Source organism: Ornithorhynchus anatinus, chromosome X1 (genome assembly GCF_004115215.2).
Source record: "Ornithorhynchus anatinus isolate Pmale09 chromosome X1, mOrnAna1.pri.v4, whole genome shotgun sequence".
Taxonomy (NCBI): domain Eukaryota; kingdom Metazoa; phylum Chordata; class Mammalia; order Monotremata; family Ornithorhynchidae; genus Ornithorhynchus; species Ornithorhynchus anatinus.
Genome location: NC_041749.1, coordinates 86933039 through 86956231, shown reverse-complemented (window position 1 = coordinate 86956231; position 23193 = coordinate 86933039). Strand labels below are relative to the sequence as shown.

The 23193-nt window shown below is 44.0% G+C and overlaps 1 protein-coding gene across 4 annotated transcripts in view; it reads left to right on the top strand.

The window, feature by feature from the left end:
- Positions 1–23193, top strand: part of PFKFB4 (6-phosphofructo-2-kinase/fructose-2,6-biphosphatase 4) — a 108440-nt gene that overhangs the window by 61986 nt on the left and 23261 nt on the right. For all 4 annotated transcript variants that reach the window (XM_029050917.1, XM_029050918.1, XM_029050916.2 and 1 more), the window contains exons 3-10: positions 1023–1119; positions 4849–4915; positions 11540–11614; positions 12531–12587; positions 13858–13979; positions 18249–18456; positions 19194–19340; positions 19775–19879. In XM_029050917.1, the coding sequence (XP_028906750.1) occupies positions 1023–1119; positions 4849–4915; positions 11540–11614; positions 12531–12587; positions 13858–13979; positions 18249–18456; positions 19194–19340; positions 19775–19879 (878 nt within the window). The remainder of the gene's footprint in view (positions 1–1022; positions 1120–4848; positions 4916–11539; positions 11615–12530; positions 12588–13857; positions 13980–18248; positions 18457–19193; positions 19341–19774; positions 19880–23193) is intronic.

Genomic DNA, 23193 nt, shown 5'->3' with positions numbered 1-23193 from the left:
TTTAGATAAAGAGCTTCATGTACCATAGTGTTGATTTTTAGGTTGTCTTTAAAGCTCATCATCATCAGTGGGATTTATTGAGCGCTTTTATATGCAGAGCACTGGACTAAGCACTTGGGAGAGTACAATACAACAGAGTTGGTAAATGTGTTATCTGCTCACAACGAGCTTATAGTCTAGAGCTCTGGCAATTACAATGCCTTTTCTTATGCTCATTTATGCGTATTTGCTACCTAAAACTCCTCTTTATTGCAGTGACAGCCAGCATGAGGGTGAAAATAGATTTGCCCTTTCACCATCAGCTAGCCTGCGGCAGATCAAGGCCTTTGGGAACCTGGGAATGTACCACACTGTCTCCATAATATGTGAATTGCTAATTTACTAGGCAAGCACAAGTACCCTAGAAAACTGGAGAATGGAATTTTCTGGACACGTGGCAGCCAGATCCCAGTGTCTTTAATGGGTAGCATTGTAATGAAGTAATATAAATTTAAATTGCTAAGGTGTCCCCTTTAGAGCTAGGGGCATTATGGTGATTTGTGATCCAAATATGGATTTTACTCAGTATAACACCATCTTAATCCTCCTCATCACTTTCAAAATTGAGATTAAACCTCTTCAACCCCCTCTCCAAATTTTCATTTAAAATTTTCCCATTTCTTTTTCATTGCCAAATAGACATGTCATTTTTACAAATCTATTCTCATTATGCTTCCACCAGCATATATAGTCAGCATATTTGTGAAATGCATTGTCAGTATCTCCCCAGCCATCAATAGGATGGACATGTATTTTGGATTATGATTCTGGAAGGTTTAGTCCTGTTCCAATACACCTTATTTTTCTGTGTGGTTTTCTTTCTTCCCATTCTGTTAAGAGTATGAATCTTGTCAAAGATCTCCCCATCCCTTGGAGGAAATGAGGTTGGAGCAGATCCTCTGTGGTAGTGTTTTGGGTGTTTTTTTCCTGTTGTTTCTAGCCCCAGACAAATTCTAGCTCTTCTTTGATTTTTTTTTTTTCAGAATTTAACGTGGGCCAGTATCGAAGAGACTTGGTTAAGACCTATCGATCTTTTGAGTTCTTTCTTCCTGACAACGAAGAGGGCTTGAAAATCAGAAAGTAAGTTGGTATATTTCAAGATCTCTCCTTTTCACAAGAAAAGGAAGAGGTGTGGAAATGATGATTAATAAAAAACAACCTCATTCAATTTGAAGTTTATTTTTATTCAGTTGATGTGAACTATGGAAAGAGAGAGTGTAGCGGGTGCTCTGCCCCTGGGTTTGCTGGCTGGGTGAATCCCTGTGCATTGAGCCAATGGCAGAACAGAGTGAAAGAAAGGTGCTTGCCTAATTCTGATTTTTTTAAAAATGATATTTGTTAAGCGCTTACTATGTTCCAAGCCCTGTACTAAACCCTGAGGTAGATAGAAATTAATCAGAGTGGACACAGTCCATGTCCCAAGTGGGGATCTGGAAAATCTCTATTTTCCAGATGAGGTAACTGAGGCCCAGAGAAGTTGAGTTGCCCAAGGTCACACAGCAGACAAGTGGCAGAGCCGGGATTGGAACCCAAATCCTTTTGACTCCCAACCCTGTGCTCTATACACTAGGCTTTGCAGCTTGTTTTAAGGCAGCCACCAAAGAGGATGGAGGGAGTGGCTTTTACTTGGGCATTGGAATCAATCAATTGCATTTATTGAACATACTGTGTGCAGAGCACCGTCCTAAGAATTTGGGAGAGTTCAGTTTAACAGAGATAGTAGACATGTTCCCTGCTCACAACAAGCTTACAGTCTAGAGGAAGTACTTAGCCACTGACTGGAGAATGAGAACATGAATAACTGGGAGGTGATGGTATTACTGTATGTATGGCTTCAGGTACTCTTTGTACATAGACAATTCCCAAATCTACATCTCTAACCCTAATCACTCTCCTTCTCTGCTGTCTTGTATTTCCTCCTGCCTTAAGGACATCTCTATTTGGATGCACCGACACCTCAAATGTAAAATGTCCAAAAAAACCCTCCTCATCTTCCCACCCAAATCCTGTCCCCCACTAACCCCCTCTGACTTTCCCATCACTGTAGATAGTACCACTATCCTCCCTGTCTCATAAACTCATAATCTTGCATTATCCTTGACTCATCTCTCCCATTCAACCCACATATTCAATCTGTCACCACATCCTGACAGTTTAACCTTCATAATATTGCTAAAATCCACCCTTTCCTCTCCATCCAAACTGCTACCACTTTAGTCCAAGCACTTATATCACGCCTTGACTACTGCATCAGCCACAGTGCTCGGCACATAGTAAGCCCTTAACAAATACCAACATTATTATTATTATTATGGGGTTCACAGTCTAGGAGGGAGAACAGGTATGTAATCCCCATTTTGCAGATGAGGAAACTGAGGCAAAAAGTCAAGTGACTTGCCCAAGGTCACACAGCAGGTATTAGAACCCAGGTTCTCTGGCTCCCAGGCCTGTGCTTTATCCACTAGGCTATGCTGCTTCACAGTGCTTCCCCTTGGCTGAGCCATGAGGGGGTCATGCTAAGGTGCTATTCAGTGTGAGTAATGCTGTCAGTATAGTCACAGCACTTAAGTGTGGTTGCCAGGAGAAATTTAATATTCCCAAATAGAGGACAATTTTCTTAAATTTTAAATGAAGCAAGCGTACCCAAAACAAATATATAACTAGAAACTCATGCTCATTTAATGAGGTGTACATCCCCTTGGTTCTATTTATTGCTATTAAGTTGTCTTGTTTTTCTCCATTTGTCTCCCCCGATTAGACTGTAAGCCCGTCATTGGGCAGGGATTGTCTCTGTTACCGAACTGTACATTCCAAGCACTTAGTACAGTGCTCTGCACATAGTAAGCGCTCAATAAATACTGTTGAATGAATGAATGAATGAATTTATTCAGTGCCAAGAGGCTGTAGAAGCTCACAGTGGCAGGGAATGTTTCTACCAAGTGTTTTATATTGTTCTCTCTCAAGTGCTTAGTACAGTGCTTTGCACAAAGTGCTCAATAAATATGATTGATGTAGAACACAGTAGTAACTGCTCAAGGTACATTTTAAAGAAGCATGGTTTCTACCCTCAAGTACATTAGAATCTACTTCAAGCTAGGCAAACTTGAAATATGCAGAAGTATATGCCTCCATACCTGCAGTTGTCAATGCTAATGGAATAGTCAAAGTATCTGCAACATATTTTCAAGCCCCAGGTGTGAGTCTGCCTAACCTCTAACCTTTGCCTACATTGTGGCATTTCATAACCTTAACTTTCTCCAGTTTCCACTGGATGATGGACAACTTGCTTCGTAGCCCAGAGAGATCAAGGACTTGCTACTTCTTCCTGGCCAACCAGGATCAAGCCAACTTCCTTGTGATGTTTTATCTGCATCATCTCTCCCCTCTCATATGCTTAATTCAGAGTTGACTGAATTGCAAAAGTGAATTGAGAGGAAGGAGTCATGGATTGTATTAGCAGGCAGGAGAATGAATGAGATTCATTGACGAAAGCTTCTTGGAGGAGGAGAGCGTTGAGCTGTGATCTGAAGGCGAGACATCAAGTTTACCTGAGCCTCTCCTGGATAGAGTCGTTATAATGTTCAGAGATGGTTTCTTCCTCATCTGATCTAGAGAAAGGCAATGACAATTATTTCTTTCCCCCTTGTCTCTAAGGGTGGAGCAAGAAATGGCTGTTGGCTCTTAGCTTTTGAGGAATTCATTTTCGAAGTCATTCTGGAAACATAAATCAAAGGTTCTAAGAAGGCCCTTTATTTTGGAAAATTTTCATATGTGAGTGAGGATTATAAAACGTTAACTACATTCTGTTGGGGAAAAAATAGCATACGTGAACTCCGTTTTCCCACATTTTGAAGGTGGTATACGTTTTTAGGTTTATGGGGTTGTGACTGAATTTTAGGGGCTCAGAGCAGGACAGGGATGGGATGCAAAGGGGAAGATAGAGAAAAGAACTATCTAGGAAGACATGGAGAGGGAGGGACACCTCTTCTACAGTTGCTCTCTGCAGACCATCTCTTTGACTCCCAGTTCTTCCTGAGCTGGGCAGAGATGGCAGGAAGGCTGGGGGGATGTGGAGGCTGGAGGGATGGCATCATGATCTTCCAATTGCCACCGTAACCCCTCCTCACGATCCCGGGCACCAGTTCTGCAACTATGTCAATGGTGGCAGCAGCAGTGTCTGCTGATGCCACCAGGGAAGAAGAGGATGGCTTCTTTCTCCTCTTCTTCCCTGATGGCAACAGAAACTGCCTTGATCATCAACATAGCTGAAAGATTGCATCCCATCTCCCCAACCTAAAGTGGGTCATTAATGAGTCCACCTTAGGCCTGTTGAGGCACAGGACAAAACCCCCAAAATTGGTTCAGTTCTGCCTAATGTAAGACTTCTGATCACTAAGACTTCTGATCATCTTAGATGGAGGAATGGCTAAATAAAATACTGAACACCTTTGCTTTTTGCAGTGCCATAGGGTTAAATTTAGAAATTGTTCGAAATAGAGAACAAAGCTCAATGATACTGATTCCACAGATTCCATTGGTGCCTTTCCCCTGAGTTCAGATTTGTTTCACATATATCATGTAATTTTTCCTTATCTTTCCTTGAAGATGTTAAGGTCAGGTTACTCTCCCCATTTTATAGTTGGAGAAAGCTAGCATAAATAACTTGCTCAAAGCCACACGGTGAGTCAGCCTTGACCAGATTACATTCTCGGTGCGTACTGAGAGAAATATGCAAAATATCTTAGTCAAATAAGACTTGAACCTGGAGAGAACTAAGGTTTCTTATTTGTGTTTTTTCTCTCCCTTCAGACAGTGTGCCTTAGCAGCACTCCGTGATGTCAGACGGTTTCTCAGCGAGGAAGATGGGCACGTGGCAGTGAGTGGGACTTTTACTGATCTTCGTGGCCTCATTAGTGTATACCAGGCACTCCGCATAATGAGCCTGGACCAAAGCAGGAGTGAGGGGAAGCCGCACAACATATCGTTTGTGCACGTACTCGATTGTTCCATGGCTACCACTCCCAGTATTCCCAGGGGCAATTGTATCTGCACAGTAATGCTTCCCCCAGAAGTGAAGCATGGGCTACTTCTGGTTTGGCCCAAGTTCACTTCCAATTCGGGTAAGACCTGGCCCTATATGAGCTGCAGGCAAGGAGAAGAGTGAATTGGGCCTGAAATTTTAGGACATATCGGGGCTTACTGATTCTCACTCAGCTCTGTGCTTGAATACAAAGCAGTGGGGAGGAGGGAATTGTTTCTGGCCCAGAAAATTCATTTGCAGCTCTCAAATGCCACTGATGTTTTTAGTTGCCATTTAATCAAGGAGGAGAAGAAATATTTCATTAGCAGTCCTAGAGGGAATAGTAATTTTAAATATCATTTGAAGTTGGGGCAATGTGAGACTGCGAGAGGATCTCAATTTAAGATTTCATTTTTTCTTCTAATCTGAGGTTTGTACCATTATTGGGAATTGGCAGACAAATTGTACGGACTTGCCCAGGCACTGGAAAATCCATCTTTTCATTGTTCTGGCCACCGCTTATTATCTGAGAAGCTTAACTTCCTTTTTTTCAGTATGGAAGAGAAAGGTACCAGGCAGAACAAAAACTATTTTCAGTATTTCCAAAAGAGGTGGGGGGCATGGATGTGGAGGAAGGACGGTGGGGTCCTAAATAGGGACTCTCATCTGAAACTTGCTTCTGAAGAACTCTCCAAATGTCCATGAAATTAAAATGTTCTGTGTTTAAAATCTTTCCATTTTTGAAAAGTGGGGGTGGAGGGAAGGGGAAACTTAATTTTCAGTGAAGAAAAATGTGCAAAGCCCTACTTTGTTGTACAATTTACTTAATTGTACTTTTCTGAATGCTTAGTATACACACAGTACTCAAAAAATGCCATTGATTGTGCCTTTCTAGAAGAGGAAAAAGTTCCTAATAAAATAAATAACATTTTTACGATGTAACTTGTGCATGGTGGTGGCTCATCTGCTCATTTGTCCTCTGTGCACTTTTCCCTTGAGGCTTAAACCCTGGGAGCCAATCAATTGGTTAATGGTATTTGAGTTCTTAATGTGTGCAGAGCACTGTACATCATCTGGATGGTAGGTAGCATCAATGCTGGAAGCCCAGAAGGGTCTATGATTCATACAGCTTCCATGTACCATGACTCAGACAGCTTTCCTGTTGTCATAGAAGTGAAAAGGAGCTGGGTGAAGCTGGGAGGAAGCAGGGTGCAGGTTGACCAGAAGTTTGGGGTAGCCCCCAGTGTCAACTTCTGCATTGTGCTTGCCATTCCCAACAGCCGTCCCACCAATCAATCAGTGGTTCTTATGGAGGGCTTACTGTGTGCAGAGCAGTGTGCTAAGCGCTCGGGAGAGTACAATACTCGGGAGAGTTGGTAGGCGTGATCCCTGACCACAAATAATTTGAAGGGCTAAGAAAGTGACTGTGAAACCCACGTGATTCTGTGCTCAGGGAAGGAAAAACATTAGTAGAACTTATGGGGAAATTATGCAGCAGTCTGTGCAATGAATTTGGAAAGTGGGAACAGAATTTATCTCTAATTTCAAAAGAGTGTCATTTTGGGTGAGTTTGTTGTCTAAAGAGTTTTTGCTCAGTTTTGGCACCCCCTCCCAAGCAGTTTGAAGATTAGAACAGTTATTTCCTATTTGTCACTGTCTGCACTTGTAGACTGGTGTAGATGAAGAGAGTCCCCATGTCTGAGTTCTATGGGACGGACCGGTGGATTCCCTGAACTCTGTGAGGCTTTGGAGAGTGGCTCCTAGGCAGGATTCCAGAGGCTGCCCCCTTAAGTGCCATTCACATCTCATCCTAGAGGCCTTTCCCGACTGAGCCCTTAGTATGGTGTAGTGGATAGAGCGCGGGCCTGGGAGTCAGAAGGTTGTAGGTTTTAATCCCGACTCCACCACTTGTCATTTAACTTCTCTGTGCCTCAGTTACCTCCTCTGTAAAATGGAGATCAGATTGTGAGCCCCACGTGGGACAGGAACTGTGTTCAAACCGATTTGCTTGTATCAACCCCAGTGCTTAGTACAGTGCCTGGCACATAGTAAGCACTTAACATATGCCATTATTATCATTATTATCCCCCCTTGTTCTCCCCACTGCTGCACACTTACACTTGGATCTGTACCCTTTAAGCACCTGATAGTCATCCCACCCTCAGCCTCACAGCATTTAGGTACATAACCATAATTTATTGTAATGTCAGTCTCCTGGTCTAAACTCTAAGCTCCCTGTGGGCAAGGAATATCTCTCAGTAAATACCACTGATTGATTCCCCCCACCCCCCGATAACATATTTGCACACGTGGGTCCAGCAACTTTAGTCAGTTTTTTCTGAGAGCACCCAGCATTCCCAAAGAACAACATTTCTGCAGGCAGGTAAAAGTGAAACGATGCTGATTGTGCAGGTGTTCCTAAATGCGAACCAGCACTATTCTCCCCTGCTTCCAAGGAGACCAGGATGACTAGTGTTTTCCCACCTTCCTGGGTGGGTAGGACCCTTCAACTGGGCCTTTTCTTGCCTTAACAATGACGGCATGTAGCCTGGTTCCTCAGGGTGTGGAGGCAGGTCCAGTAGCCAATTCCCATGGCAGAATACACCCCTGCTTTCCCCCGAGCATGCCCAAAGCATCTCCAAGATGGGTATTTGGCACTGCAAGAGGAGAATAGAATCTAATAGGGAAGCAGCATGGGTCAGTGGAAAGAGCACGGGCTTGGGAGTCAGAGGTCATGGATTCAAATCCCGGCTCTGCCCCTTGTCAGCTGTGTGACTGTGGGCAAGTCACTTCACTTCTCTGTGCCCCAGTTACCTCATCTGTAAAATGGGGATTAAGACTGTGAGCCTCATGTGGGACAACCTGATTACCCTGTATCTACCCCAGCACTTAGAACAGTGCTCTGCACAGAGTAAGCTCTTAACAAATACCAACATTATTATTATTACTGTCCAGGTCCTCAAGACCAAAACTGTGACTTTGAGCTTTTTTTATTGAACTTGTTAAGTGCTTATGTATCAAGCACTGTTCTAATCACTGAGGTGGATACAAGTTTATCAGGTTGGACATAGTCCCTGTCCCACATGGGCTCCCAGTCTAAGTTGGTGGGAGGAGGATTTGTTCCCCATTTTACAGATGCGGTAACTGAAGCATAATGAAGTGACTTGCTATGCAAGGCAAGTAACTGACAGAGCAGGGATTAGAACCTAGGTCAATCAATCATTTGTATTTATTGAATGTTTACAGTGTGCAGAGCACTGTACTAAGTGCTTGGGAGACTACCATATAACAGAGTTGGTAGACTCATTCCCTGCCCACACAGAGGGAGACAGACATTAATATAAATAAATTGTGGACATGTACATTAGAGAAGCAGTGTGGCTTAGTGGAAAGAGTCCGGGCTTGGGAGTCAGAGGTCGTGAGTTCTAACTCTGGCTCTGCCTCTTAGCTGTGTGACTTTGGGCAAGTCACTTAACTTCTCTGGGCCTCAGTTACCTCATCTGTAAAATGGGGATTAAGACTGTGAGCCCCACATGGGACAGCCTGATTACCTTGTATCTCCCCCAGCGCTTAGAACAGTGCTTGGGACATAGTAAATGCTTAACAAATATTATTATAAATGCAGTGGGGCTGAGCGTGAGGTGAGTTAAAGGTGCAAATCCAAGTAGGAGGGAGATTAATGTTAATTAATGTTGGCATTTGGTAAGCGCTTACTATGTGCAGAGCACTGTTCTAAGTGCTGGGGTAGATACAGGGTAATCAGGTTGTCCCACATGAGGGTCACAGTCTTAATCCCCATTTTACAGATGAGGTAACTGAGGCACCGAGAAGTGAAGTGACTTGCCCACAGTCACACAGCTGACAAGTGGCAGAGCTGGGATTCGAACCCATGACCTCTGACTCCCAAGCCCATGCTCTTTCCACTGAGCCACGCTGCTTAATGCAGAAGGGAGTGGGAGGAGAGGAAATAAGGGCTTAGTTTGGGAAGGCCTCTTGGAGGAGGTGTGCTTTTAATAAGGCTTTGAAAGTGGGAAGAGTGATTGTTGTCGGATGTGAAGGGGGAGAGAGTTCCGGGCCAGAGGCAGGATGTGGGTGAAGGGTCGGCAGCAATATAGACAAGATTGAGGTACCGTGAGTAGACTTTCATTAGAGGAGTGAAGGGTGCAGGCTGGGTTGTAGTAGGAAATCAGAGAGGTAAGGTAGGAGGGGGAAGGTGATTAAGTGCTTTAAAGCACTCAGTTGTCAGGGGTTTCTGTTTGTTTTGAAGGTGGGTGGGAAACCACTGGAGGTTTTTGAGGAGTGGGGAAACATGGACTGAACAATTTTGTAGAAAAATGTTCCAGGAGACAGGAAGGCAGGGAGATCAGCGAGGAGGCTGATGCAGTAATCAAGGCAGGGCAAATCAATTGCATTTTTTGGGCACATACCATGTGCAGAGCATTGTACTAAACACTTGGGAGAGTACAATATAGCAGAGTTAATAGACACGTTCCCTACCCACAACGAGCTTACAGTCTAGAGGGGGATCAGGCATTAATATAAATAAAAATACAACTGTGTATAGAAGTGCTGTGGGGCTGAGGAGAGGTGAATAAAGAGGCTAATCCAAGTGCAAGGACAATACAGAAGGTAGTGGGAGAAGAGGAATTGAGGGCTTAGTTGGGGAAGGCTTCTTGGAGATGTACTTTTAATAAGGTTTTGAAGGTGGGGAGAGTTATCGTTTGTCGGATATGAAGAGGGAGTATCTTCCAGGCCGGAGGCAGGATTTGGACAAAAAGTTGGCAGTGAGATGAGATCGCTGGCATTAGAGGAGCAAAGTGTGTGAGCTGGTTTGTAGTAGGAAATCAGGAAGGTAAGATAGGAGGGACATGGTGATTGAGTGCTTTAAAGCCTCTGTTAAGGAGTTTCTGTTTGTGGAGATGGATGGGCAACCCCTGGAGCTTCTTGAGGAGTAGGGAAACATGAACTGAGTGGTTTTGTAGAAAAATGTTATAGATATCAGAGTGAAGTATGGATTAAAATGGAGATAGGGAGGTCAACAAGGAGGCTGTAATAGGGTAAATGCTTGGATTAACGTGGTAGCAGTTTGGAAGGAGAGGAAAGAGCAGGCTTTAGTGATGTGAAGGTTGAACTGTCAGGATTTGGTGACAGATTGAATATGTGGGTTGAATGAGAGAGATGAGTTGAGGACAACGCTAAGGTTATGGTCTTGTGAGACGGAGGGTGGTGGTGCTGTCTACAGTGATGGGAAAGTCATGGGGGAGGACAATGTTTGGGTGGGAAGATAAGGAGTTCTGTTTTGGACATGTTAAATTTGAGGTGTCATTGGGACATCCAAGTAGAGATGTCCTGAAGGCAGGAAGAAATGCAAGACTGCAGAGGAGAGAGATCAGGGCTGGTGATGTAGATTTGGTAATCTTCTGCATAAAGATGCTAGTTGAAGTCTTGGGAGTAAATGAGTTCTCCAAGGTAGTGGGTGTAGATAGAGAATAAAAGGGAACCCAGAACTGAGCCTTGAGGGATTCCCACATTTATGGAGTGGTAGGCAGAGGAGGAGCCAGTGAAAGAGACTGAGAAAGAGCGGCCAGAGAGTAGGAGGAGAACCAGGAGAGGACAGTGTCAATGAAGCCAAGGTTGGATGATGTTTCTGAAGAAGGTGGTAATAGGCTGCTGAGAGGTCAAGGAGGATTAGGATGGAGTAGAAGCCGTTGGATTTGGCAAGAAGGAGATCATTGGTGACCTTGGAGAGGGCAGTTTTCTGTGGAGTTAAGGGGATGAAGCCAGTTTAGAGGGGGTCATGGAAAGAATTGTAGGGGAGGATGGAGACAGCAGGGTGTTGACAACTTATTCAAGGAGTTTGGAGCGGAATGGTAGGGAAATGGGTGATAACTGGAGGGAGTCGTGGGGTCAAGGGACAGTTATTTTAGGATGAGGAGACATGAGAATGAGGGTTGGGATAAATGCTTGGATTAACATGGTAGCTGTTTGGAGAGGAAAGGGTAGATTTTAGGATATTGTGAAGGTTGAATCTATTGAATTTGGTGACATTAAATATGAGTTGAGTGAGAGATGAATCGAGGATAATGCCAAGGTTACAGGTTTGTGAGGCAAGGATGATGTTGGTGCTGTCTACAGTGATGGGAAAGTCAGGGGGAGGACAGAGTTTGGGTGGGAAGATGAGGAGTTCTGATTCCCTGGGCAGTACTGTTTCCACTAGGCCATGCTGCTTCCTGTCCAATCTATTTTTATTTCAGTAGTTCTCTCTCTTGGGTTTTTTTGTTGTTTATGGTTTTTTTTTTTAAAAAACATGAGCAATTAACCATTAGTGAGGTCAGAAGGATCTATCTAGCTGTTTATCCGGATGAGAAAGATTTGACCCTAATATAACCACAGTGAAGCTAAGGATTATTTTAATGCTGCCTTCAAGCTATAGTGGTATTTTTTAGCTTTGTGGTTATATCTCCTCTTTATTTGTTTTAGGTCTTTGATGCTACCAATACCACTAGGGAAAGAAGAGATACTATTTTTACATTCGGAGAGGAGAACGGCTACAAGGTGAGTCAAATCATTTGGTGCTATAATTTGGACCAGAAGAGCCAGGATTCTTTAGAGTAGTTCACCTCAAAATTTGAGTAAAATTGAAAAGCGGTCTTGTTTTTGAGCCATTGTTGTATTTCCCCATTTAGTTTCCTTAAATAATGGAAAGATTGATCTTGTTCACTATAGTTATTGGAGAGGTTCTCTTTTGAATATTGCTGTTTTCATTTCCTTGTCACAGCCGCCTCATACAAAAGGATTAGGAAAGCAGCATAGGCGTAGGTGTCAGAGGACCTGGATTTGAATTCTGGCTCTGCCTCTTACCTGCTGTATGACTTTGGGCAAGTCACTTACCTTCTTTGGGCCACAGTTTCTTCATCTGTAAAAATGGGGATTAAATACTCCTCCCTCCAATTTAGCCTGTGAGCCCCATGTGGGACAGGGACTGTGTCCAACCTGAAAAACTCGTTCTTAGAACAGTGCTTGACACACAGTAACTGCTTAACAAATATCACTAAAAATTAAAATAAGGATTACTTACAGGAGATTTATATTTTTCCCCGAGTCCTTGCTGTTGCTTCCTAGGTGTGATTTCAAAAGTAGAACAATTATTACAAGTCATTACCTTGATAAGAGTAACAGACTATCTCTTTGATGTGGCTTCCTTCTCCATTTACTGCTACTTTCTGCCTGCCCCCCACCAGCCTGCTTAGTAAACATGTTTCTCTTTTGGAAGAGCATTTCTGGTTTGGGGAAAAATTCTGGGAGGGCATAGTGAAAAAGAGCAGAATGGAAGCCCAGCATGTCATCTGAAATTAAAATACTGGATATACTCCTATCTTCTTCATTAAAGCAGTGTAAACCAGCCTTAAATATCTTTTTTTCTTTCATCCCCATACATGTTTTCCTTGTTATGGTGAATTCTGGGCTGAAGACATTTTTTGTTGAGTCAGTTTGCGTCGATCCAGAAGTCATTGCTGCCAACATTGTGGTGAGTGAATCTTCTTGGTTAGGAATCTCTCTAAATCCTGAAACCAAGAAAACTCCTGGTTTAAAATTTGGTTCCTCTCCACTGGCCTTGTTTTCCTCCTCTCTGGTAGTTGGCATTATCCTAGGGTATTTTGCTTGGAACCATCCAACAGTTTGCTTTCCCCATTCTCCATCATGGTGTCATCTTTAACTCTTCATGATTGTTCAACTGTCACATTCAGTCTACTTTCAAATCCTGCCAGTTTTTCCTTTGCAGTAGTTTTCAGATTCCCCCCTCCTCTCCATGCAAACTGCTACCACCCTGGTACAAGCTCTGGTCTTGCCATGGTTAGACTATTGCATCAGCTTCCTTGCTGGTCTTCCAGCCTTGGTCCTTTTCCCCCATCTAATCTTATACTTCACACTACTACACAGATCATCTTCCTCAAGCACCACTCAGACCACATCTCTTCTCTCCTCAAAACCCTCCACTGATATCCTGTGTCTCTTCATATCAAACAAAAACACCTCACAGTCAGCTTCAAGGTTCTTCATCAACTGACCCCACCTGACCAATCTTATGCTCTTCACCCACTTAATCCCCAAATCACCATCTTCCTTTCTCCCCCATCCAACCCTCTAGCTCTTCCTCACTATAGACTCTCCCACTGCCCTCCCCTTGCTTGCACTGTTCCCCTGGCTTGAAACTCCTCCCCTGCCTCCCCACCACAGCTCTTCCCACATGAAAATCCCATCTCTTCCACCCAGATCTCCCCAATTAATGTCCCAGAACCCTGAGGCATATCATTCCTCCAGCCAATTCTAGAACATATGAACTTTTTCATACCCTCTTTAGCACTCATTTATATATATGCCTGCTCAGTTTATTTATTTTAACCATTCTAGTTGTAAATATTTTTGTGTCTTCCCTCTTAGGGTGTACACCTCACTGTGGGCAGGAAACCAGACACTTTTTTATTCGGTACTTCCAAGCGCATAATATAATGCACCCCACCACTAGGTGCCCAATAAATGCTACTAACTACTTGAGCACATAAATGACCTTAGAGAAAATTTACTTTCCATCACAGAATATTTTTAAAGGGAAGGATTTCCCAGTCATTTAAACAGGAACATCAAATAGGGGGCTGTGATCAGCTCTCAAGCCAAGTTTCATCGTATCCTTTTGCTCATTTTCTTCATTAGGCTTTGAAAACCCAACCCATATATTCTTTATTTTTTGTGTGTATATGTGTGGGCATGTGTGTTCGTGACCCTTTGCTTTTTGATAGCAAGTGAAACTTGGCAGTCCTGACTATGTAAATTGTGACAATGATGAAGCGACTGAAGATTTCATGAAGAGGATAGAGTGCTACAAGAACTCTTACGAGACTCTGGATGAAAATCTAGACAAGTAAGCTCGGCTGTGGGCAGGGAACTTATCTGCTAACTCTGTTGTATTGTACTCTCCCAAACACTTAGCAGTACAGTGCTTTGCACATAGTAAGCACTCAATAAATACCACTGATTGCTTGAAGTAAGTGCTGGAAGAAAGAATTCCCAGTCATTGACTCCTGGAGCAAGCTTGTTAATGGTGTTCCTTTCTCTCTTAGTATAGCTGGGGTTGCAGAGTGGATTTGGCTTTTTTTTTGATTTCTGATTCTTCAGCATTGCTAGGGATTCAGCTAATTGCTTCCTCGCAGAAAACTTAATAATACAAATATTTCAATTAGATTAGCTGGGAAGCTGATTGACTTATGCCTCTTTATGCATGTTGTATCTCCTGTGATCATTCTGTTTAGACCTACCCAGGTCAGCAATGATTAACTTCAGAAAAGTGACCTTTATTCCTCACTGCCTGCTCTGAGTAATAGGAATAGAACAGTTCTGCTTGAAACCAGTCTTGGATTTTAGGAGAGAAATGGAGCCCCTAATTTAATTTACTCCCCAGGTCTTTCGGATGTTGGGGCTTAGAAATGTGGCTATCTCGAGCTGCATTTATTTTTCTTGAATAGGGACTGTGTCCTTCCGATCTAGTTATTATCTTTGACGGAATCAATAGCATTGACTGAGTGGCAACATTAGATAGGAAATCCCATTTAATTCACAGAGGGCTCTAAGTCTAGAACATCAGTTGCCAGACTACTTTTTTTGGCTAGAAGCCTCAGTGTGACCTAGTGGAAAGAGCCTGGGCCTGGAAGTCAGAGGATCTGGGTTTTCATCCCAGCTCCACCACTTGTCTGATGTGTGACCTTGGGCAAGTCATTTCTCTGGGCCTTAGTTTCTTCATTTGTCAAATGGGGATTCAATTCCTGCTCTCCCTCTACTTAGTGAGACAGGGACAGTGTCTGATGATAATAATAATGATGGTATTTGTTAAGCGCTTACTATCAAGCACTTTTCTAAGCGCTGGGGTAGATACAGGGTAATCAGGTTGTTCCACATGAGGCTCACAGTCTCAATCCCCATTTTACAGATGAGGGAACTAAGACACAGAGAAGTTAAATGACTTGCCCACAGTCACACAGCTGACAAGTGGCAGAACTGGGATTAGAGCCTACGACCTCTGACTCCCAAGCCCCTGCTCTTTCCATTAAGCCACACTGCTCGAAACTACAACCTGCAGCCTCCTGGGTGCGGGCCATCACTACCACCTTTCCCGAGAAGACTATACTGGGGTGCAGCCCATCATTATCACGTGCAGCCTATTCCAGGGTGCAGGTCGTCTACCACCTACAGCTAGCTCTTGTATCTATCCCCGTGTTTAGTTATAAGCACCACAATTATCATTATCCTTCCTGGCCATACCTAGCTCTAAGCCTGGTGCCCTAGGACCCACTAGCTGCTACTTCTTCGTTTGACAAAGGCTGCCTCTCCCTTCGAAGCATCCCTGACTTACCTGAGCTCCAGAGGGCTTGATCCACTGCCTGATTTGGGGGCAGATTAAAGAGTCCACTGGCCAGAGTAACAGCCTCTGGAAAATGCTAGCCCTTTAAATCTCTGTTTTCTGGACTGTGATAGTCACTTTAGCTAGTGAGACAGAAGTTTCTGGAACAAGTAATTGTTTACTCTTGAATGCGTCCCTTCCCCAAGGAAGGAAAGGTAATACTTATCCAATGGCCCCACCTTGAATACAGCCAATCTCAGAAGAGGATTGGGAAATGGAGGAGGGGGCTAGATAAAATGGGGAAGAAACCTCAATCCCATTTTGAGAGAAGGAGCTGAGTGATCCGTAGGCCGGGATGCAGGACAGCAGGCTCTCTGATGATGATGATGATGATGATGATGATAATTATGGTATTTAAGTGCTTACTATGTGCCAAGCACTGTTCTAAGCGCTGGGGTAGATACAGTGTAATCAGGTTGTCTTACGTGGGGCTCACAGTCTTAATCCCCATTTTACAGATGAGGTAACTGAGGCACAAAGAAGTTAAGTGGCTTGCCCAGGGTCACATAATAGACAAGTGGCAGAGTCAGGATTAGAACCTGCATACTCTGACTCCCAAGCCCATGCTCTTTCCCAGGAAATGAGGCTCCCTCCATCGAGTTGGCTGAAGGGATGGGGAGGGGTGATCCTCCATGAAGGGTTGAGGCCAGCAGGGAGGACTCAACTTGACATGACAGTTTACATGGTCTCCTTGAGTGGGGAAAAAAAGGTCCTGGGGAAGGGGTTGGGAAGCTACCCCTGAGGTAAGTTTATTAATTAAAGGATAGGCGGTTTGGAATGGGGTGTGTCTTGCAGGTGTTGCCTACTTATGATCAAGTTCAATAACAAAAGTCAGTTAAGACCTTTAGCCTTGGTGTCTGGATATTAGAGGGCCAGGGCTGGATCAACCCAGGGGCTCACGGGGTTGAGGTTCAGGGGCCCCAGGCTAAGGGAGACCTTGGAACACTCCACAGCTATGTAAGCAGCCACCACCACTCCAACCCCCACCAGTTGAATAAGGCAACAATCCTCCCCCTCCCCCAATCAGTCCCTCTCCTGTGGTGAAACTTCCTAAGAGTCCAAAATGCTTACATCCCCATTTCAGATGGCTCATAGCCCCATCAGTGAAGTGGTGCCCGTTGTTGGGTAGGGATTGTCTCTATTTGTTGCCGAATTGTACTTTCCAAGCACTTAGTACAGTGCTCTGCACACAGTAAGCACTCAATAAATACGATGGAATGAATGAATGGTGGTTGTGAATAATCAGTCTCTGGTTGGGAGAATGGTACAGGGGAAAACAGGCTCCTAGCAGAGCTCATTCCCAGTGTGTCTCACATGCGGGTACCCACAAACTCCATTAGCAAGCAGGGGTGTTAACGGTCCTATGTGCAGGGCTCCTGTTTGCCAGAGAGAAGTGTTACCCTGGAAACTGAGGAAGGGAAGAAAAGCCTCTCCAAGCTCCCAGAGAGAAAGCTAGGCTGACTGGACCCTAGATGAGCCCCTTGCTTATCTGGAGAGCCAAGGGATGGTGATGGTGAATCAAGGGCCATGTTTTTGTGATGACTCTTTGGGGAGCTCCCAAACCCATCCCTTTGCTTGAAATGGAGGGAAGGGCTTTAAGACCCTGGAGACAGCTCTGGGCTTCCAAATCCTATTAGAAGAGACTTTGGGGTACTTTGGGTTGGGAGAAAGGCTGGGGGACCCCCAAACTTTCACAGAGTGTGGAAGGGGGTTTTAGCTTCAGGATTCCTCTTGTGGATAGCTGCAACATCCCATTTGGGAGCCACTAAGTAGTTAGAGAAACTACACTAGAAAAGGGAATATCCTGGAAATAGCTGCCCAATTTAAAACAGAGGCAGAATTTTGTTTCCTTCCCATCTTCCCAGTCTTGTGTGCCTCTCCCCACCTTTTTTTTAAGGTATTTGTTAAGCACTTACTTTGTGCCAGGCAATGTACTCAGTGCTGTGGTAGGTACAAGCTAATCAGGTTGGATACAGTCCATATCCCGCATGGGGCTCACAGTCTTAATCCCCATTTTACAGATGAGGTAACTGAGGCACAGAGAACCAAAGGGTCCTCTACTCCCAGACCTGTGCTTTTTCCACTAGGTCACACTGCTCCTAGGTGGCTACTGTGGAAATGTCCTTGTGGTTGAAGCAGTGAAAATGCTAAAGGAAAGCTAACATAGAGTACAAGTGTAGGAATTCATATGGGCAAGAAGATCAACAGTGAAAACAGAAGTATTTTGGGGATGTGATTTATAAATTGCTTTTTAGTAGTCATTTATAAAATGGTCACGTTGGGATCTTTCACGTGACTCAGTGGAAAGAGCCTGGGCTTCGGAGTCAGAGGTCATGAGTTCGACTCCCGGCTCTGCCACTTGTCAGCTGTGTGACTGTGGGCAAGTCACTTAACTTCTCTGTGCCTCAGTTACCTCATCTGTAAAATGGGGATTAACTGTGAGCCTCACGTGGGACAACCTGATGACCCTGTATCTCCCCCAGCGCTTAGAACAGTGCTCGGCACATAGTAAGTGCTTAACAAATACCAACATTATTATTATTATTATCTTTCAAAGTTGAAAGCTCTGACTGGCTGTAAGGTACTTGGCAAAAATATAAAAGATGTGTATGATAGGATGTTGAAATGGGAATTGTAAATCGAAACGTCATTGTTATTGAGCACATACCACTTGAATTCTGAGCCTCAGGAAAAAAGAAATCCATGCACTTTTTTTTTCCCTCTTGCTGGTGAAAGGGATCTTTCCTATATTAAAATCATGGATGTTGGAAGGAGCTATCTTGTGAATCGAGTGATGGACCATATTCAGAGTCGGATTGTCTACTACCTCATGAATATCCACGTGACTCCTCGCTCCATCTACCTCTGCCGTCACGGAGAAAGTGAGCTAAATCTAAAAGGACGGATAGGAGGGGACACTGGCCTGTCACCAAGAGGGAAAGAGGTACATTGGCTTTGGTATGGATCTGGGAGGAGTAACCCATGTTGCTTATCTTCCTCTCCTCCACTGTGAACCCACTTCTCCTCACAGTTTAACTGAATCCTCAACTAATAATAATAATAATTACAGTATTTAAGCGCTTACTATGTGCCAAGCACTGTTCTAAGCACTAAGGTAGATACAAGGTAATCAGATTGTCCCACGTGTGGCTCAGTCTTACTCCCCATTTTACAGATGAGGGAACTGAGGCACAGAGAAGTTAAGTGGCTTGCCCAAGGTCACACAGCAGACAAGTGGAAGAGCCAGGGTTAGAACCCACATCCTCTGACTCCCAAGCCCAGGCTCTTTCCACTAAGCCACGAGGCAGTTGAAATAGCCTTCTGTTTTTAAACTTCCTTTACACAGTAGACTTCCCAATCATCCTAAGGTTTCTATTTTTATTTTTAGAGAACACTGAAATGGGGAAATCCATTTTGAAAATTTAAACTTGTCCAAATGCTCCATCCAACCGTGCCTTCGAAGGGCTGGAGAAATGGGGAGGGGCTGGCAGAATTCCAGGAAATAGATGAAGGTTTGGGGAAGGAGAGTAGGTGTGTGGGAGTGGCTGCCTTCCTGTCCACTTTTAGTGATTTTTCATATTTGTGAAACAGTATATTGAAATTTCCACAAACCTCCAGATCCTTAAGCCAAAAGGAAATCTGGGCTGGATTGATGATCTTGCATCTTGTGTGTGTGTTCAGTTTGCAAAGAGCTTGGCCAGGTTCATCGATGAGCAGAACATCAAAGATCTGAAGGTTTGGACAAGTCAGATGAAAAGGACAATTCAAACTGCAGAAGCTTTAGGAGTGCCTTATGAACAATGGAAGGTTCTGAATGAAATCGATGCGGTAATTTTCCCTACTTTCCCATTTTGACAAATAGGGTTGGTTGGCCTTGTAAGGTCATTTGGCATATGGTTTTGAAGTCTGTGGCCTGCTTTTCTTTGAGCTATTGGTTAAAACACATCCAACAACCTTCTCTCCAGGTTGTTTAAATTTATCTAAACTTAGAGGACTATAGATTTACCTCAATGTAGACCTGTTCAAGCCTTCTGTTTGAGGGTGAAGAGGGTTGCAAACAATATTGGAACCCACACTTTTTGGGTGCAGACTTTCTTCCAATGAGGTGGCATTTCTAAAGCCTAATAGGAATTCTTAGATTTGGTATTAAGTGGTTTTTCAGGAAGCTTCAAAAATCTATAGACTCTTAAGGGAAGTAAGTGGTTTGGGTTAGTTGGGTTGGCTCTCTTCTTGGAATGACGGGTTTCATTTCTTCTCTTTAGGGAGTCTGTGAAGAAATGACATATGAAGAAATTCAGGAACATTACCCCCTTGAATTTGCCCTGCGAGATCAAGATAAATACAGATACAGATACCCCAAAGGAGAGGTATGTTAGACGCTTACCTTTTTAAAGGCTCTTTTCTTCCTTTCCCTTAATCTATAGTTTTTCAGCTTCACCTAGTGCCGTGTTCTAGAAGATCAAGGTTTGACTTGCAGGTCAGAAAGCATGTTTGGGATGTTGACTTACTGTCTGATAAGCATAAAGCTTAATTCTTACTATGAGACTATGCCTTTACTGCAGACCAAGGTTCTATAGAAAAGAACCCTGTAATGACATAGTGTTATCATGGGATTGGAAACCACTGCAGGGTCAGGTAGAGTAGCAGTTTATGAAAAATTCCTGGATATCTGGAGTTATTACTCTTCCAGGAGAATGAGGTGGCGTGTTAAAACTTCCCCACAGGCTATCCCGAATCTCCTCTTTCTCTGCCCCCCACTACTGCTTGGACACCCCCTTCAACTGGTCAAACCTGAGGAAGATGGGGACCTTACCCGGATTAGTTTGGAGGAAAAAAATACTGCAGCTGGCACTGATCCCATTGAACCAGGTGGTCATGGGTCTGAAAAATATATATTCTGCCCTTTGGATTTGTTTTTTTTGTTTTTTTTTTTAATAATGGTATTTGTTAAGCAGTTACAGTGCCAGGCACTGTACCAAGCACTGGGGTAGATAGAAGTTAATTAGGTCGGACACAATCGCTATCCCATATAGTGCTCATAGTTTTAATCTCCATTTTACAGATAAGGTAACTGAGGCACAGAAAAATTAAATGACTTGTCCAAGGTCACACAGCAGACAAGTTACGATGTTGTTTTGTTTTGCTTTCCTTTGCTGTCTGTCTCCCCTGTTTAGACTGGGAGCGTGCTATTGAGCAGGGATTGTCTCTATCTGTTGCTGAATTGTATATTCCAAGCGCTTAGTATAGTGCTCTGCACATAGTAAGGGCTCAATAAATACTATTGAATGAATGAAGTGGTGGAGCCAAGATTAGAACCTAGGTAGTAATAATAATAATAATGTTGGTATTTGTTAAGTGCTTACTATGTGCTGAGCACTGTTCTAAGCGCTGGGGTAGACACAGGGGAATCAGGTTGTCCCACGTGGGGCTCACAGTCTTAATCCCCATTTTACAGATGAGGTAACTGAGGCACCGAGAAGTGAGAAGTGACTTGCCCAAAGTCACACAGCTGACAAGTGGCCGAGTTGGGATTCGAACCCATGACCTCTGACTCCAAAGCCCGTGCTCTTTCCACTGAGCCACGCTGCTTCTCTATTTTCTTTCTGACTCCAAGGCCTGTGCTCTATCCACTAGGCCACGCTGCTTCTCAGTTTATAGCCTTTCTCACAATGTGGCCCCCTGTGCTGCACCATACACATGATTCCATCACTTGGAGGACATTTAGAGCTCTAGGGCTTAATAATAATGATAATAATTATGGTATTTGTTAAGCGCTTACCATGGGCAGGGCACTGTTATAAGCACTGGGGTAGATACAGGGTAATCAGATTGTCCCACGTGGGGCTCACATTTTTTAATCCCTATTTTTACAGATGAGGTAACTCAGGCCCAGAGAAGTTAAGTGACTTGCTCAAGGTCAGACAGCAGACAAGTGGTGGAATCGGGATTAGAACCCACGACCTCTGACTCCCAAGCCCGTGATCTTTCCATCTAGCCATGCTGCTTCTCTAAGAGCTGCATGAGCTAGAAAAGCCTTTGTCATTCCAGGGCATGCATTCCCAGATAAGTTTTGGCCTGTTCCTAAGGGAGTCCACTGCCCCTTGCACCTGAGTTTCCCATAAATTGTCATGATAAAATAGGTGTACCAAGCACAGCAAGCCAAAAAGGAGATCATCTACAAGCTTGGAATCTTTCCCTCTCTACTCTTCTCAAAAGAGGAGAATTTGCCTCCAAAAATCGACAGAGTACATGATTCCTGTAACTCCTCATTCCAGTCAGTTGGCTAGTCATTGACAGAATGGGTATAGCCTAGGCTGATAGGCAAGCTCTGGCTGTTTGTCATTGTCATCTGTCAGTAGAGTGGACACTGTGGCTGCTTTCTAGGTTAAGAGCAGATGACATCTGTCCAGGTCAACAGCCTTATCTTGGGGCAAGATTGAAAAAGTGAAGCTTATAGGTGTTAGTTTTGCAAGCAAAGCTGACCTGATAGTTGAATGAAAAGAGTAGCTAGAGCCAAGTGATTGGTAGACAAAGGATGATGGAATTAGGTGAAGTGATAAGCAACAACAGAAGGCAGACTACCCTGGAGCAGTACTCAGGAATGGGGTAACTCTTCCAGGTCAAGGAGCCTGATTTTTTTTTTTTTTAATTGGTATTTGTTAGGGCTTTCTTTGTGCTAAGAACTGTCTCTGAGGTAGATCCAAGTTACTTAGGTTGGAAATAATCCATGTCCCACATGGGGCTCAGTCTTAACCCCCTTTACAGATGAGGTAACGGAGGCACAGAGAATTTAAGTGACTTGCCGAAGGTCATGTAACAGAAAAGTGGTGGAACTGGGTTATTTTTTTTTTCCTTTTAGGGTATTTAAGTGCTGACTATGTGGCAAACTATTCTAAGTGCTGGGGTAGATGAAAGTTAATTAGGTTGGATACAGTCCCTGTCCCACATAGGACTCACAAGTCTAAGTAGGAGGGAGAACAGGTATTTAATCCCCATTTTACAATTGAAATCCTTCGGGATTCCAGGCCCGTGGTCCAACCCCTAGGCCACACTGCAGGCACCCTCTTGTAGGATCGGCTTTTGAGAAGCAGAGGCAAACTCAAGGACAGTATTCACATAGACAGCAGTGGTGACACCAGGGGTTTGAGGGCACAGGCTGGCTACAGGCTCCTTCCCCTCCCCACCCCATAGAGAGCCCTGCTAGCTCGGGGTTGGTAGCAAGAAGTGGAGGAGCAGAGGATTGCCTCCATATCTCACTGATATGGCGTGCTTCCTTCTGTACAGCTGCATCCTCCCCAATTATAAGTTATCTATATTATAAATTATAAACGTGGCCTAGTGAAAACAGCAGGGACTCAAGAATCAGAGGTTGTGAGTTCTAATCCCTGCTCCGCCACTTGTCAGCTGTGTGACTTTGGGCAAATCACTTAACTCCTCTGTGCCTCAGTTCTCTCATCATAAAATGGGGATTAAGACTATGAGCCCTAGGCGGGACAACTTGATTACCTTGTATCTATCCCAGCACATAGAACAGTACTTGGCACATAGTAAGGGCTTAACAAATACCATCATTATTATGTTAATGTTTAGGCCCCGCTCTAGACTGTAAGCTCGCTGTGGACAGGGAACATGTCTACCAACTCTGTTGTACTCTCCTAAGCACTTAGTACAGGGCTCTGCA